Source organism: Centrocercus urophasianus, unplaced genomic scaffold (assembly GCF_019232065.1).
Source record: "Centrocercus urophasianus isolate 14NV4802_14NV808 unplaced genomic scaffold, USGS_Curo_1.0 seq_552, whole genome shotgun sequence".
NCBI classification, from domain to species: Eukaryota; Metazoa; Chordata; class Aves; order Galliformes; family Phasianidae; genus Centrocercus; species Centrocercus urophasianus.
The window spans coordinates 1-18,332 of NW_024885147.1; the positions used below are offsets into that span (position 1 = coordinate 1).

Here is an 18,332-nt window from a genome sequence, read left to right on the forward strand (position 1 = left end):
AGAGAGACAAAACCCAGAGATGACTGCTGAAAGACAAAATCCAGAAGTTACATCAAACTTTGCCAAAAAATATCACTTGAAAAATGAGAACTGTATTTTAAATCCACTCTTTGCTACAATCCCTCAAACTTTAAATGAGAATCCCTTGGCTGACTTTCATTCATTTTTTCTCAGCCGTCTGTACCTCTTGCTTTTTTTCTGTTGAGATTCTTCCCAAAGTACTTTGTGAACGTGAGACCCCAGCTCTGCCTTATATCCAATTCTGCTCTCTGTCCAAGCAAGCAGAGCTTTCCTTCGCTGTCCTGACCCTACAGCATTATATGCAGCCTAGCAATAGTATCTAGCTTTAATAAAGACATTAACAATAAGTTCAAGACACAGCAGGGCACTAAGCTCTATTGTGTTCTCTTACTAATCCAAACCACACACCAGGAAACTCTCACAAGCATTAGGAAGCATGCTTGTTCACTGACCTATAATATCTTCCTATCTGCTCAGAGTTGGAAACACTACAAACCCTGTTTAAGAAAAAAAAAAAAAAAAAAACATCATAATAATCAGCAGACAAGCACCTTCTCTAATATCTTCCTCAGATCCGCTCAGGTCTTTCCTTTCCTCCTGAAAGTCATAGGCAGATCTGGCTTGCTCTTCCTGTGCTGCTTTAGCAGCTTTTCCTGAATGCTTTCTTCCTGATGGTGCCATAACGAAATTTTCTTCCTATTGAGGCACAGTATTGAAACATAACTTTTCCCACAGTATTTTGAAGATAAATGTGTTTTTGTGTTTACCTTGAGCTGTTACATATTCCCCTGTAACCTGTAAGGATATCCAAGTAGTCACACAAGATTAACCTTGACACTGTTTTTAAGAGCAAGGTAAAAAATAAGCAAAAATAGCAAGGATAACGGGATCATACTTCTTATGCTGAAAAGCAAGGAATGCTCTGAACAGACTGCTCATAATGTCCCTGCCTGGTAAGATTCATGTTTTTCAGATTTGATACCACCTTCCCAAAGAGCTGTGCTGATATTCTATCCTACAAAATACAGTTATCATAAATGCTCAAGAAAAATTTATGACTCTACAGCCATTCCTTACTGAGCAGAAAAATAAATTTTAACGTTGGTCAACGTTCACTGTCTGAATTATTTGTTTTTAGCCATTGCGTCTCTTTGTAAGTTTCTGATGCAGCTTCCATATTTGGGTTTTTACACATACACTTCCTTTAGTAACACTCATTTTTATATATTCCATGTGTTATTTTAGGAAGTAAAATATCTACTTAGAAGGAAAGAAAAGTATATTTGTTGCCATTAAATGCAAGAAGGAAAAAATAAGATGTTTTCCTTAGGACTTCAATATCTGAAATCATATACAAATGCAGCAGAAAATAGCAGGATACAGTGACCTCACTGAAATATTTTTTCTTTTAGCTTTATCTCATAGCAAAAGGCATGAAGCATTTCTAATTCAGTGTTACGGGACATATAATTTTAAATAACCTACCAAAAACAGCACAGGATTACATAGTAGATGGAAACAATAGAGAAAACAAACAAAAAAACAAGCACAAAGTACTTGGTCTCCTAAGCTTTAGCAATGAAGAAATTTCTTTCTCAGTGCAGCTCAACACAACAACAGGTTTTTCAAAGGCCATGGAAATATAGTTCTGAACATTAAGTTTACACAAAACTGAGAACTCCAGTAAAGATCTTCAGAATTTCCAGGGCAGGGAGATCCTCCAACAGCAACAGCTGTAGCGCACACCTGAATTCCATACTTATATTTTGAACTAGCTGCTCATATCTATGAAAACCTTTTTTTGTTTTTTAAGCCACATATCCCATATATACAGAAAACAATCACATTAAGCTGTTAAGTGAAAAACATTTTCTGACGTCACAGCTTCTTCAGTGGTTGATGCTTCGCTATACAGCATGAACCCAGGATGTTTAGAACTTAAAATTCTCTTGAAATTAAAATTTCACCTTTTGTTGCTAATTGGAAGATCACAAATTCTTGTGTTGTAATTATCCTCAAGTGAGAGAAAACTTAGGGGCACTGCACAACTTCCAAGCCTCAATGACTTCAGCAGCTGCTGAAAACATGATGGAAGCAGGGCAGCAGCTTACATGCATCTCACACTGCACACAGGCATCTTCCTTTGTACTAAAAAAACATCCTACAGAGCACTAGATGCAATAAAACAATGTTGCAGCCCCATATAATCATGATAAAGCTCTTTGCTTTAGTAGATTCCAACATTCCCAAGCCACAGATGTGTATTTAATGACGACTTTTCAGAGGCACTCACCTCCTTATTTCTCTCAGCCTGCAAAGATCTGAAATAAAGCAGTACCTGTGAGTCCCACACGTGCGGGACTGCTTCCCATTCACAGCCTCACAGCTGACCAGGTGCCCTGCCCCACCCAGCCACCCTTCAGCCTCGTCCCTGCGCTTGCTGACGGCCCCCTCCACGCTCTCAGTGCCTACCCCCGACTCACTCCCCACAACAGGCGGTAAGGAACCTGCCCTGCCTCGCCCCGCAGCCCTCCCTGGCCTTGCCTGCCTGCTACTGAGCGCGGTCCTCCCGCTACCCCGATAGCCAGAAAAAAGCGGGAAAGACGGCAGGCAGCGCAAGAGCGCATGCGCACGCTCGCAGCGGGTGGGGGCGCGCTCGCGTTTGTACCTCAGTTGCCATTGCCCGCCATTGGTTGTCAGCAGTGGCTTGCACTGTTTCTGCACGTTCCAGCGTATTAAGTAGCGGCAGCACAAAATATAACCCTAAATTAAAAGCGCATTTTACAGCGTCGGGAAGTTTGACTGTACTTTGAGTACCCATTCATGCATCAAATTAATATTAAAATTATTACTGTTGGAAAGTTTTAAGAAAATAAGTACTTTACCACAAGGATTTATAAGCATTAATGGCTATTTTATCAAAATGAGCGAGTTTCATTGTACTCCAAAACAGAAACAGACAAACCTTTCATCACATTTTAGTTGATTTCAAAGCAAACCAAGTATTTTACAGTACATATGCACATACATTTTGTACACCCAATTACAAAAAAAAAAAAAAAAAAAAAAAAAAGAAGCATTCTTTGAATACTGCTTGTACAATGAAGATACACCACCAGAAAGTTCTGTCTGAAAAGTATCTTTTCCCCCCCCACATAAAATCATACCAGTCTGATGTCTCAAACAAATACAGGGCTAAGTCCTGTGAAACTTAGAAAAAAAAACAACCACAGAGCTTCATTTGTCAGTATAAATATTGTTTTATGAAGTGAAACATTGCTCCCACACATTGCTACATTAAAGCAGTTCATTATCCATTCAGATAGAGAGGCACTTTTGTTGTCATATTTACAGTGCTTTTAAAACAATATAACTTAATCACTTTCACTTGATTACAACCCTCTCTTTGTAATCAAGATACAACACCCACTGTATTCTTTGGAATATAATACACCAGATAAAATGTAAAGTAATTTTAAAATAATCACTACCTGTTCTGTTACCATGTATTGTTATTAGCATGCATTTCTTCGAAATCCCAATTAAATACTACAAATTGGGGGGAGTGAATTGTCACTGTGCTTTAAGGAATGCCAATGGCATTAAATGTAGACTAAGGGTAAATGACAAATTAAGTAATTCCCATAGGGCTGGAGGAAAAAAAAAAAGAAAGCAGTGACAGAATTCTGCAGAAATCTTTCGGAATGCAAGATCAAGGATCTGTTAAGCTCATCCCAAACAACTCTGCCTTCCAACATTATATGTAGTTGGCAACATCCACTGCAATAAATGCAGCTACATTTCTTTAGGTAACCCTTTTTATAAAAAAGGATAGCATGGCCATGAACCAACATTTGTAAAGTAAGATCACTTGAAATTTGCCTATATACAGGCTCCTGCCATTTTTGTTTAGCTTTCTGTCACAGTTCAGCAGCCTGTATATCATAGAGTACTGCAGAGATTATAAATGTAGATGCATGATTTTTTTTCTTCATATCAACTCAGTTAAATATCAAACCATAAAAGACACTTATGCGAGAGAGATTTTAAATGCTTATCACATCTTGAGGTAGTCTGATCTCCAAAATAAAGCTCTTCTACACTTTGATTCGTTCATGACCATCTTCCTTTTGGATCCTCCTTCTTGGAAAAATCTTTCGTTTAAGTGCGATTAGCTGAGAAGAAGAAAATACAGTATTTAGTTCCCTTCTAGGACAGAGGTACACAGCTGGTTAGTCTTTCATCCTAGAAACCATAGAATCTTTGTCATCCATGGTAATTCAGTCAATACTCTTTTTTTTTTTTTTTTCCACTGCACAGGAAGAAAGAGTTATTTACTCAAATTCATCTGTTACACATACATATTTCTCAATAATCAGAATACAAGCAGAAAGTGAAAAACACAGTATACGTATATTCTGATTATTTGAAGTTAATTTACATTAAGCAGGCTACATTGAGTTTCTAGAAGATGAACACAAAGCTGGTTGTATTTACATACCTAGCTGTCCTACTGAGTTGAATACTCCCTTCCAAAATAAAGTTACTAACGCAGGGTGAGTTTTCAATGTATACAGAAGGCTGAAAATTAAGGGAAAGATTCATGCAAAAGTTACAAGTGGAGGGAAAAAAAATTCAAAAGCCAACCTTTCAAGAATTACACCCTCTTCATCAGACCACGGAAAGGGTTACTTAAGGCCCCAACCTGCAAAGAATTACCCATGTGATTTGTTCCATTGTCTCCCTCTTTGTATTGCAGGGTTAATATGTTCAAGAAAACCATTTTGTGCTTGCAGAATGGGAGGTTTGTTTTTTTTCTCTTTGTGTCTGATTCAAATATGAGATTGGATTAGTCTCCTAAAATGCCTTAAGATCTTCCCAGGACTAGGGTATTGCTATTACTCAAGTTTTCTTCTTAGTAACTTTGCACTACAAACAATATGTTTTAATAGACCAAGACTTTCAGAAACAATTACTGATTTTGAATTCCCAAATTTAGCACATTCTGACGTACTTGACCGTCACAAGACACCTGAAAAGAGAACACAATTCTCCTTCCCCCCTAAGTGTAGTCATACTTACTCTAAGAATGTCAACATGACAGCTTAAAAGTTGAAGCAACCTAGTCACCATTTGCATATCATTTTACTAATAAAAATTCTAGCTATTCTATCAAAAAATCCATCTTAAAGTACATGAAGGTACAAAAAAACATATTAAACATTATAGTTTTGATAAGATATAATTTTTACCTGTTCAGCAAAAAATGAGATGACTGTAAATACAATAAGTGTTACTAGAACACAGTGGGTCCAGAATTTCAGCTTGTCTCTATATGCCCTCCTGCAGAAAGATGGAAACAGAGTTTCATGTATTATAAATCAGATATAAACTTCAAAGGGTTACCATGAAACAGGAAAAGAAAATAAAATGTTTTTGTAATAACACAAGTTAATGGGTAAATAAGAAGCAAAATGCTTATTTACTGCTCATAACTCAAGTTCTGCATATTTCTTTTCTTTCCTTGCTTTCAACTTAATATTGAAACTACTGTTAATCTTCTTTAGTTACATTGGTTCCTAAACCAAAAATGATTACCATACATGATAAAGGTAGAAAACTTATCTGAAAAATAAGATTTCTACCAGCACTTCAACATGCTTTCCACCATCCCAGCAGAAATTTGTTTCAACCACAAAAAAGTAATAAGCTGCCTTCCGAAGCTAACAGTCCTGGTGGTGGTCCTCAAAAACAGAGCCAAGAATACTTCTAATACTCCAGCCAAAGTTTATACAGCTAACTGCTGAATTCAGTTTACCCTCCACTCCCTCTGCTACAACAGGACTTGTAGCACAACAGTCCACACCCAATTCTTTTCACCTACAGTACTTCTCATACTCAAATATTTTCTCCTTCCTCACAGGGAGATACTTCTCATAACTCGTTGATCAGCAACAAAATTATTTTAATACTCTTCTTGTTTCATTTTTAATCACTGTACCTGATGACCTTTTGTTTATATTCCCAAATCAACTTACTCAATTTCTAAATTAAATATTGTTTGTAACATGGCACGGGGAAAGCACATTAAAATTTCACACATTAAATAAAAATATGAAAGATGCACGAGTATCTTCTCTGATGATCATTAAGCATCTTTAAATTATTTCTAACATCTTGAAAAAGTTACTTAGCAATAATAGCAGAATTTATATTACGTTTGTGCCATACACATTCTAAACAGTTCTGACTTTTTTACATTTAAAAAATCCACAATTCTTGATTTTTTTAATTAAAAAAAAAAACAACTTTGTTTTAAATGACTTGTGAACAATCAGTGAAGCATTAACAACTCAGAACAAGAAAATCCAAATCCTGCAAATCTGAAGCTTTAATCCATTTAAATATGTTTTCATGTCATCCTCACTGTTAATTCCTTCACAACAACACTGGGACAAAAAAGGGCTTGTACCAATATGTTCTATAATCATATACACTGCAATAACCTGAAGAGAATCTGTCTAACATACCATTCCTGGAGTTCATGCATATGAAGGAAACGATTCCGATATTCTCTTGGCAGTTCAAATTGGGAAGGAATAGGAAACATTGATTCATAAAAATCCCTAAGCACCGCTTTCACTGTCTGAGCATCCTTATGATTGTGATCAATGTTATCATTTAAGCAAACAAATTTTCTAGAAAAGAAAAATGCTTTGTTAGATTATTTCCTTTGATAATATGGCAAAGGTATTGGCAAGACAAGAACAAGAACCTTTAAAACCAAATTGATATATTTGATACTGATAACTACCCTATTGCTGCATTATTTTAAATTAACTTGATTGCAATTCAGAGTACATCGAGGCTAACAGTGAGTTAGAAACTCTGAGGAATCCGTTGATGAGCTAAAGCTCTCTCTCTTCTATTTATATTAATGTTGCCATCTAATGGGCACTAGTGTGCATCATCTCAAAGCCTAACACTAGATGTAGACAGCAGATTAGAAGGATTATTATCTCGATAATTCTTTCATAGTTTTACTATAGAGTTACCATGAGTTAGTTATCTTAAATAATAAATTTTACATCTATTATAGGATGTAAATATACTAAGTTATTAATATTTTACCATATATGCTACATTCTTCAGAGAAGCTCAACAAAAAAAAATTAGAAGACATATAGGGAAAGGCAAAGTTTGGTCCTCAGGCTTTCAGTTTTTGAGAAAACTATAAAAATGACTGTAACATGACCTGAATCAGAGAACCCAAACTTAATTTGTATAATCAGCCAAAATACAAACAATAGGAATAGTATTCATGTGGAAATCACTATGACCAAATAAACATGCTCCCAATAAAATATCTTGCAGAGAGTTATTTCTCATAGAAGAAACACCCAAGCATCTACATTACTGAAAACTGCTGAAGTTAAAGCAGCAGCTAGTTTGCTAGGCTGCTATGTGCCCTTGGCAATTCTGACCTGGTACTTGATGACAAAAATTCCCCTTTCCCCATATGGGCAAGGTTATGTGCTTTATTTATATTGCGAGACACCAGACCTTACATTTTCCCCAGAGGGTAAAATTGTATCTGATGACTTTGCAATTGCTAATCTTTGTGAAGAAGTGGTTCTGGTCAGCTGCATTCTCTATAGCACAGAGTGCTCTTTCAAAGAGCAGAGTAAAGTTCAGGCTTGCTATGTGAAGCTGGATGTAAGGAAAACTCTAGAGCACATTAATTTGCCTACTGAGGACATGTCTGCTTTTCCTCAGACTGTAATGAATACAGCATAATTGGTAAGCCTGCTCTAGACAATTTCTTGCAATGAACTGAGTTGCCACATCTGAGAAAAGCAAAATATACCTTCCCTTTTGAAGCTTAGCTGGCTATGGTGATCCTATGCAGAGTATCTGGTTATGGCAATCAGATGTCTACTGTATCTGAGGATTTACCCCAGACTATCCCAGGCAGGCTCCCTCAGGCTGGCAGTTCATTAGACCCAGGAATGCAGAAGTTGCACTGTGAAAATCAGCACTCAGATTTGAGCATCTAAATGCTTTATCACTACGTTGTAGAGAAACGAAGGACTAACTTCCTGCTCTGGATCACTTCTCACTAAATATTAAAAAAATGTTTAAGACCTCTTGCTATGTTGTAACAGAGCATGAAAGCATAGTGGATATACAAAACAGATTTTACAATAAAAAAAACTTCTTTTTTTAATATTGCTACATAAAACAGATCAAAATATCTTTTCCTGTAACAAAAATTTTCTGCAATATGAATTGTGTAAACTCCAGAATGGCAAAAACAAAAGCCTCAAAAATAGTTGAAGTATTTCTATATGTTCAATGTTTTAGATATATAATAACAGAAATTAAATAGATGACCCGTAGTGTACAAATTACGAAACAGGATACCTGGGATTTTTTCGTATGTCATCCAGCTGACCAACTACATGAGACACGTTTGTGCGAATCATTTTGAAGGCAATTTCCTCTTCTCCCATGATTTCAAACCTTATTAAAATATTTATGCATTATTTAAAACAGCTTGAAGTCAGATTTAATAAATACTAATAGTCTTACAACTTACTTCTAATCAAACTGTCCAATCTTCATTAGAATGTGACATTTGATTTCTTTCCGCTCTCTTACAGAACACACAACACAGCTTGAGGTACTATAAATGATCAGATAACAATGCCCAAATGCTGCCCTAAGTGACACCTGTAACCTTCTTAATTCTACAGATTTACTTGACATTGTCACTGCTCCTGGGGCAAATGCATGCTTCAGAAGAGCCCCAGCACTCTTCCCATCCAACCTGCTGGTAAGGCATCGGACAAGAGAGGTCTACAAGCTCTATGCCAGCAAACTGGTTTTCAGGTTTCAAAGAGCAAAGATCATACACAATCTAGATTTTAGGCAGGTCTGCTCATGTACAATTATTCAAACAAACCTAAGTCATGGTTTGGTCAGCTTTTTCCAAAAGGGGATGGAAATTAGGGCTTTTTGTTTTGTTTTACTTCTTGCAGGAAAAGTACAAAGCAGTTACAGATATTTATGTATTTTTAAAGCTTTAATAGAAAATCAAGCAGATTTACAGCATAGAATTTCAAAGCACAGGAAAATCTCTTTCTGCCTTTCTCTGCTGCTCTAATTGCCCTCACTGATTGTATATTATCAATTTATGTAGCTGTCTTGGAATGCTCCAGCTTCTTACTAGAGTACTGCAAGCTGGGGTCTGGGCCAAAACGTAGAGTGGAAATCTTTAGTCTACTAAATAAACTTTGGAAAAACAAACACATCATTCCGCAAGATAAATAATTATAAGCAGTTATCACTATATTTCTTCAGTTCCACTTTAGTGTTAGCTCACTTTATTTTAATACAGAATGTTTGGACTTTATGTATTTATACCTCTTTTTATTACTCTACAAAAGCTAGTATTGATTTTCACAGAGCCATAACATACCTGTATTTGTTTTTGTCCTTGTATGCCTTACGAATTCTGTCAGTCACAGGTTTGCAGTTAGTCACTAGGTTTTTAGTCACCGGAGGCTGGAAGAAAATATGGCTTAGTTTATAGGTTACTGAAGTATTTATGAAGCCTGTTGTAAGGGAATGCATTCTAGAAAGTTACATTATAGCTGTGAAGAACTATTTATTCTTTATTCTCCTGGAACAAAGAAGTAATACTGTTTCTTGATCACCTGTTGAGAAAAATCATACTGGTACACTGTCTAGATTTCATCCTCAGAACAATATTCAGAAATTGTAGCTCATTTCACAGCTCCTTTTAAAATTCCTCCAGTGGAAACCACAGTAGTGGCCAGACACTCTGCAGAACAGATGATACACATTAACTGTATTTGCATCATGACAATTCTATCTACTTTTATCGTCAAACTACTCTGGGAAATAAAAATCCCTGTTCTAAGAGGACATTTCTAAGGTAATAAAACACTCCTAGAAATTTATCTGTTGCAGACAACAGAAGCAAAAAAAAAAAAAAAAAAAAAAAAAAAAAAAAAAGACTTCTGTGCTAAACACTAACACATTTTTGTGACTATTTTAACATTTAAAATTTGTATATCAGGCATTAGTGCTTACATTCATAATATTTTACTTACTCTCCAAGATTTTAATAATTTGTCATTTGAGACTTATTTTTGATCCTGTCTGAAAACAAACTCATGGCAGCCTCTTTAAAAGTTTATTTTCACAAAATTTTGCAAACTTAATTAGAAGTCAAAGAGGCAAGTAAAGAGGCAAAACAAAGAAAGGTAACATCCTCATATTATGCAGAATTCTCAAATCCACACTTTAATTTCATCAAACCGAGCTGGCACAATGATTTTATACAGTTTTGCTGGACTTTATACTTAGAGAAAAAATATTTTTAAAACCTTGTAACATGATATGATCAAGAAACCAAGACAGGATAGGTGTTCAGTGTGATAAAAAACAAGGCCAATCAATAGTCAACGCTCTATATACATTTACCTACACAAACACTTTAGAACCCTGTGCTTCTGGTTTGCATGTGTTGGGGGATATCCAATGGTTGCTCTTGACCTATACTCAAAATTATTTTAGCTTTGATGCAGTGCTGGTTTTAAAGTATAAAGCATGATGAACTTAGCAAAGCTCATGCACACATGTTATTCAAAAGCATGGACTGAGGCAGGAATTAAATCATCACTTGAAAAAAAATGTAGATATAAGTGCCAGATCTAAATACTATAAATTCCTAAATTCCCATAAATTTCAATGAGAATTTAACAACCAAAATAGAAATTCAGAATATAAATCCTTAATGAATTTCTTGTCCAAAGCCTTCAATCTTTAAAAGTTAAAAGATGTTACTTAGAAGCCTCTGAATTAGGAAGGATGGCTCTGAAGGTTTTCAAGTGATTTTTAAGTCTGTTTGAATGACGTCCTATGTGCTATTTATCAGAAAGTTCTGTCAGGAAAGTATTATACATACTGTCTTTTTGGTTCACAATGCTGAATTTTCTTAACAAGGATGACTTTTTAAATCCCATATATCATAAAATTTTAAAGCTCAGCTTTTCTGTTTTTGAAGGAAATTTTAACAGTTTTAGAAGTAGCTTGTAGAACTTTCATATTTAAATATTTAATATACACGTTATTAGAAATTTTTGTGAATAATTTCCTTTTAGAAATCACACCAACATTTCAAGCACAGTAACTACTTGCTTAGGAAAGAAATCAAACACCTTTTAGGACCAACATCCCTTACCAGATTGGGATCATAATATGCTTCCTGAGTTGGTGGAATGACATGGATCTGAGTGATGTTAGCAGGAAGAGATTTCGAACAATTTATTAGCATTTGTTCCAGACCTGTCAAATCCTATCAGAAATGGAAGAGGAAAAAAAAAAAAAAAAAAAAAAGATAATATTGCTTTCTCATTGAGATAGTCCTGAAGTCAAGGATGCACATATTTAATGTTATATACATAAAATGTTTCCAAACTACTATGGGGAAAAAAAAAAAAAAAAAGAAAAAAAACACATTAGCAGACCCCAGTACATTAACTACTAAAGTTAATGGGACTTCCCATATGTTTCAGTGAAGCAAATGATGCTTGGTTGAATTGAGATCACAACACACCTTTAGAGATAATATAAAGGAGAATAGAGAATTCCCAATACAGGGGTGGCATATTAAATCACAGATCAAGCAACCAGAAAAAATAAACTGAAAGGAAGATTTTCTCATTAAAGTACTGGCCAGGAACACATTAAAGCAGAGATGCATTACAGCTATGTATGTCATTTCAAGGACATTATTGATATGTGCTCCGATCCCACTCAGTAAAGCAGAAGGAGTACACCATTCTCTATCAACTGAATCTAAGAGCACAAGACTCAAGAAAACTATGTCTCTTTTCTTACCAGTTTCCCAGAAAAACAGAAATGTGAATCATTTATATGGTCATAGTATTTACCAGTAACACCATTTCTTTGCTGCCCTTTTCCTCGCATGTTTCTTTAGGGTACAAGTTTTACAGTCAAGAATGTGGTTGGTTTTTGTTTTGTTTTATAAACTATGTGCAACACCAAGAGTAAGCACAACAGAATCCCACACTTCATGCATTTTAGCAGTGAACATTTTTTCTCACAAATTCATACTACACACTTCCTTGTTCTCAGGATACCAGTCACCAATTTTTCCAGTGTTGCTAGAACTCAACTTAATTGTTGAGTCCATAGAAGAATGGTCCATAAAGAAATAGAAAGCAACTCTGCATTCTCCAGCTAAAATTTAAGAATTGCCAGATGTTACCAATGTTAAAGAAAGGATAAGTAAAGATTTTATTCATTTTATTGTAACAGTTTTGGATTTCAGAAATTAAGTTACTCGAATAGTTATTACTGAGGAAAATACCTGCAAACTTAATGGTAGTTCATGGATTCTTGTGGCCAGTGTGCGAATCTCTCGGTCAGACAAAATCCCTGACTGGTCTGTATCAACCTCATCGAAGATCTGAGAAACATTCAGTGGCTGAACTGCACTCATAAGATAGTAGAAATACGAAAAAGCAAACTGCATATCTTCTGAGTGCCGCACTTTGTGAAATGATGTCTTGTCAAACTCCTCAGGAAACCTACATAAAAGGATAAGTTAATACACTGGTTTCTGGTAAAGCATTGCTCATCTGAAAACAAATTTTCATCTAAATTTTTAAAAGGTTCTCAAAAGTCTCCTTAGCTAAACACAACCAGCACGTTTCCCTTTCCAAAATATGATTTTTATGAATAGCTACTAACACATTAGAAGTAATTATAACAAAGCATTAACAGAAATACAGAATTATCTAGTTAGGTGTAACTCCAATGAAAGACATACTCACATGTCCTGCAGCTCTTGCATAACAGTGCGGTCAATCATGTGAGGCATATGAGCAGGGACTTTCCGAGATGTAAATCCAAATTTACTGTTTAAAAGCTTATTTACATATCGAAGGGAATCAGCAAATGTATCTTTCAGCTGCCTTCCAAGATGTCTACCATCAGTAAAGTATGACATTTCTTTGAGTAATGACTCTTCCTCCTAAACAGCAAGATAAGCATACATTAAAGTTATATTATCAACAAAGCTCAAAAGCATAAAACACATAGGAAAGTTGACATTTCAGGCAGGTGCTGGTTCTTTTTTAAGAGGTGAAAATGGAAAGAGAAGCTTTGAATATGTTTCTTCATGTTCTTCTGATTTCTCTTTAAAAATAAAAGAAATAGAAGATAACTTCTTACTTAAAACTGCTATGCTCTGAGGAGAAGTGATTAATAGTTAATAGTGGATATTACTCATTATTTTTCTTCTGACATCTCTTCTGATATACACACTTCAGTCACTTTTTGCTATATTTGTAATACTGCCCTTTCATTTATTTATTTTTTTTTTTCTCACATATAGTAGTTGAGATCTTACAAATATAGAGATTTCTCATGCAAAATCCAATCCTAGAAGAACAGAAAGAGGTAGGCTTTTAGAAACATACCACCTTTGCTGTTTGGAGTAGTGCAAAGCAGTTGCTGCAAAACACAGTCTCTATCTTCTCTTCTAGAGGTTTTCAAAACTGCCAAAATGCTTTGGGTGGAAGTTTGGTAGACTTTCATTTTAACATTTAGAACACATTTGTATTTGAATACTTTTATGGATTGGATCCACTTTGGTATAAGCGTAACCCCCAAAAACTAACGTTTCTTTAGAGTACTATAGCATCCAAATAATATCACTGCATCAACATGCACTGAAAAAGAAGTGAATCTGACTTTAAAAATAAATAAATAAATAAATAAACAAGAAAACCCACAGTAGAAATAGAACAGAAATGGCTATTTGACTTTTACCACCTAGCTGAGAGAGGTCCAAATTATAAACAAATTAGCTTTTACAGGAAAACTCGAAGAGCTTTCAAAAAAATCTTGATAGGTGCATCAAAAGCAAGTCACATTCTAAATTTACAAATCATATTAATAATATGCAGAAAGATGCAACTATTCTAATAAGCAGTTTTAACTAGTCTAATAAGCAGGTTTAACCTACTGCCTTAACTAAGACAACAGTATAAGATACTCACATCAAGAAGGTCCTGGAAATACTTCTTTTTCTCCCATGGCAAAAAGCCTTGGTAACTTCCTGCATAAGACTGCAATTTTCTTCCCACTAACTCCTTTCTTATATTTGTATCCAACTGTACATGCCCTTTCTTTCCTTCCATTCCCTCTGCATCTTCTCCAGCTTCTACATTTGCAGTATTTTTTGATTTCTGGGTTCCCCTTAATACAAGCGCATTCAATACTTTATCTTTCGGTTCATTTTCATTTCCTATGCTCTGGGCTGGATGTGCGGATTTAGGCTTTATCCTAGAAATTGGTTTATTTGTGTTCACTGTCACACCAGTCTCCTTTGTTCCTGTAAGCCTTGGTAGAAATTCATCATTTGCTTTTGTTTTTTCTATTTTGCCATTGTTTACATCTTCATGAGGCTTCTGCCAGCTGGTTACATTCTTCTGATCTTGTAGACTATAATGCACTCCATTCTCTTCCAGACCTGCAATCTTCCTTACTGTAGTTAAGAACTGAAAAGGTCTCAGGAGAGCAGCCTTGGATAGGTTAAACCCCTTCTGAGTGATATCACCGTTTGCTAGTTTTAAGTCTAGGTTCTGCAGTGCTAGTTGAACACTTTCAGGAAGGAGAGATGGATTCACTGAAGGTATTATCACCTCTTCATGGAGACTCTCTCCTGTGCCATTTCGATGTCTCTTGACTCTTGGAAAGCGTTTTTCTTCAGGAATATCTTCAAATATCATCTCAGCTTCTGGTATTGTTGTTGTTTTAAAATCAGAGTTGGATTTTTGCACTGAAGTTGTATTCAGTTTTGGTTCCTCTCTAGTATCAACTTCAACAGCTACGTGCATTTTAAACTCGTCATCATTTTTATTTAGAAACGTAAGATTAAAATAGATCACAGTTGTATTCATGCCACTGTGCATTATGAGGTGGATAGTCTTCCATTTGTTAGCAACTGAAGCATGTCGGATAATTGGATTATCACTATATGAACCCTCAATTGCTTTCTTGGCTATTTCACTGAAGCTGAAATAGGGCAGACATTCGCCTTTTGGAACAACATAGTAGGTTTGATTTAGCTGAAGTGTCACCTTGTACATTTCTTCAAAGTGATCTGGAAAAAAATAAATCTGTCAGTTTCTAGTGAGACTTTTCTTCCACCAATCTTTTTTAGGTGCAATATACCCAGCAGCGAGACCACTTTGTGAAAGAACACTTACTGTGGCTTCTGATTTCTTACTAGCATTTAATGATGGCTTACTAGAACAGAATTATAAACCTGGCATTCATTCTAGTGGCAATTATAAAAAGAACTGTAATTCTAGAAAACATTCCTTCTACATAAATAGCTTAGCTGGCTCATTACTACATCTCACTAAAAATTAAGTATCAGTTGTAAGTAACATGCTCATATTACATTTTTGTCATATTTTGTCACTCGCATTACAAAAGTTGTTCACTACTACACTGCATCTTGATTTGGAACTTCCAAAATCAGACACGTTGAAATGAAATTTTCCTTCCCACGAAGAAAACATAGCAATCTCATGCATTCATTACTGACGTCCCCCCCCTGCTTCACGGCATAGCTCATGGCTTAAACAAAATAAGATTCAAAAGTCTATCCTAAATCCAGTTGCTTACGCATTTGAACATCACAATTATAAGATGAAAGCCTCTGTAGCCAGCAGCACACAAGGAAAAGACACGTGCAGAAAACTCACTCCCCAGCAGAACCTACAGGTGACTGAAAGTAGCCTCTGGCAAGAGTGCGAAGTCAGGCTTAACTCTCACCTTCAGCATCACAGAGGTCCTTTAATTTCCTTTTTCAACCATTATGAGATCATTAAATCAGCAGTTCTCATTTGAGTAAAGACAGTTTGCATAGCTGAAATATAATTTCTGCACTTTAAGTGTAAGCCTCTTGGGTAATGACTTTGATGCACGCTGTTTCATAAGACATCAAGCACCTCACCTTATCAATGCTTGGTAAATACAGATTAACAAAAATAGCATGCAAAAATGAATTCAAGTTTAGATTAGTGAATACAGGAAGTGCCTGATTATTTCTTTCAGCTGCTGGCAGCTCTTTTTTCTTGACACTGCTGGGCTCTTAGAACTATTGGAGGACAAGGAACCAAAAAAACCTAACGCAATTCAAGAGAAGACTTACAGCTATGTATTTTACATACCTTGTCCACAGTCACCAGCATCAAATCCACAGGAGAGGACATTGCAGGCCTGATCACAGAATTTATCTGCTAGCCAGGAATTAGCACAACCTTGGTTACAGTATGAAACACCACTTATTCCTGCACCAAACTGCCATGGTGGTCCATTCCCTATACCTCCTACTGCACCACCACCAGCAACATAGCGACTACCTCCACTGTTACCTAAAAAGAAAAATTACAAAGATCAATCATTTGAAATTCTTACTTCTGAGGAAAGGACATTTTAGTATACAGTGTTAAAGCTGGATTGAAAAGTCAGCAGAATCTTATTTATCAACAGAAAAATTGAAACCCAATTAACTACTCTGTGTACAGTTGTACAATCTTTATTTTATATAATTTTATATAGATATAAATCTCACTGTAGAGTTTTGCAAACCAACTTAAAACTGCAACAAAAACAGCGCTGTATTTTATATTAACTTCAAAAATGTAGGCAGAAAACTGATTTACTTCAGCTTGCACTATTGACTCTGCAGGTCCCCACAGTACTGCATCACTTCCTCAGTGCAGAAGCCTCACTTCATTTTCATAACCTACAGTCTGGAAAATTGAATTTAGGTGCAGCTTCACAATGAACTTAGACTGCTCCGACTGCTTTCATGTCAAATGATTCACTCTTCCTGTACGTCACAATCATCATGGCTTTTCTGGGAGGAAAAGAGAGGGGATCATCCTCTAGCTTCATAAAGGATGAAAATAAATATCTATTTAAAGTGTTCAATAGAAAAGGAAGTAAAAATGAACCTTGTACTCAAAGTTACCCCAGTGTGTTCACTTCCAGATAGTGTTAAGGATTTTCAAGGCATGGAAACTGATCCAAAAATGGAAAAGCAGTGGAACACAGATCAGAATCAGAAAAGTGACAGTATCTACTTAGACTATATTTGATTGTGGCTTTAAAAACATAAAGTAAAATTTAGGAGAGGAGCGTGTACAGACAGCCTCCTCCATGAAGGGAAAGTGGGTCAGAACTTTGAAAATTAAACTGTATCATAAAACTCTTGTGCAAATAAACTTACCAGCACATACTCTGGTCAGACATTTAAATGCAAAGTCAACTTAAAATTTCACCTTAATATGAAGCAAGCAATATTAAAAAAATAGGAAAGTGAAAGGAGACAGTACAACCTGTACTACTGTGCAAAACACTGTCATCATATCCACAGAACTTCAATTTACAATATACAATACTAAATGTTTCAGATACTGATATTCTGTTCATGGTTCTTAATTAATCTACCAATCTCTCTTTTCTTACTTGTTTTGTTCTCTGAACAACAGACAATTTTGTTAAGGAATGAAACCAGGACTGAAATTCCCTTGAAAGCGCAAAATTATTTGGACTCTGAGGTTCAAAAATTTTCCTGTCACGTAGTCAACTTTGATAGCTAAAAAAAAAAAAAAAAAAAGTTTCCTTTGATACACTGCTGTCAATTTGCGTTCCTTTTAGTATACGTGAATTTATTTATCTTTAATATTTAGGATGACTATTTTTCCTCTGTTACAGAAGGTTATTTTTTTGTTTGTTTGTTAAGTTACAGGAGAATTGCGTATTACAGAATTTTAACAAAAAAGAAAGCATGGGTTTTTTTGCCCTAAATTAACCTTGTCATCTTACCAATGCAGTCACCTCCATCCCAATCACAAGCCGAGTTATTACAGGCTTTATCACAGTAACCATCTTTGATCCATGAACCAGGACATCCTTCAGCACAGTTTGGCACAGGCCAAGTCAAGTAAACCTGGAACAATATTACAGTTTGAGCCAAGGTCTGTCAAATAAAAGTCAGCTGAGCTTGTTTCTTGGAATATAGATTTAAAATAATTGGTCTTTGTATACAATGTCTTCAGTGTGTGCAAAGTTAAACTATTAAACTGCATTTGAACTTCATCAGGTGAAATAAATTTTATCCCTTTCAAACAGAAGGAGATCAAGTCTCATATTAAATGAGATCTCTTGGC

General features: G+C 35.5%; 1 protein-coding gene across 2 annotated transcripts in view; it reads right to left on the reverse strand.

Annotated features, from left to right (window-relative positions):
• Positions 1-3,261: 3,261 nt before the first annotated feature.
• Positions 3,262-18,332, reverse strand: part of GNPTAB (N-acetylglucosamine-1-phosphate transferase subunits alpha and beta) — a 39,580-nt gene continuing 24,509 nt past the window's right edge. Inside the window, exons 11-22 of one of the 2 annotated variants that reach the window (XM_042835895.1) lie at positions 17,989-18,112; positions 16,326-16,529; positions 14,142-15,247; positions 12,912-13,111; positions 12,446-12,665; positions 11,294-11,407; positions 9,503-9,588; positions 8,446-8,544; positions 6,552-6,719; positions 5,274-5,364; positions 4,523-4,602; positions 4,108-4,196 (exon numbers count right to left, since the gene is read on the reverse strand). In XM_042835895.1, coding sequence (XP_042691829.1) covers positions 4,193-4,196; positions 4,523-4,602; positions 5,274-5,364; positions 6,552-6,719; positions 8,446-8,544; positions 9,503-9,588; positions 11,294-11,407; positions 12,446-12,665; positions 12,912-13,111; positions 14,142-15,247; positions 16,326-16,529; positions 17,989-18,112 — 2,496 coding nt within the window. In that variant the 3' untranslated portion in view covers positions 4,108-4,192. Of the gene's footprint in view, positions 4,197-4,522; positions 4,603-5,273; positions 5,365-6,551; positions 6,720-8,445; positions 8,545-9,502; positions 9,589-11,293; positions 11,408-12,445; positions 12,666-12,911; positions 13,112-14,141; positions 15,248-16,325; positions 16,530-17,988; positions 18,113-18,332 lie in introns of both variants that reach the window. The other variant, XM_042835896.1, reaches the window with a different exon arrangement.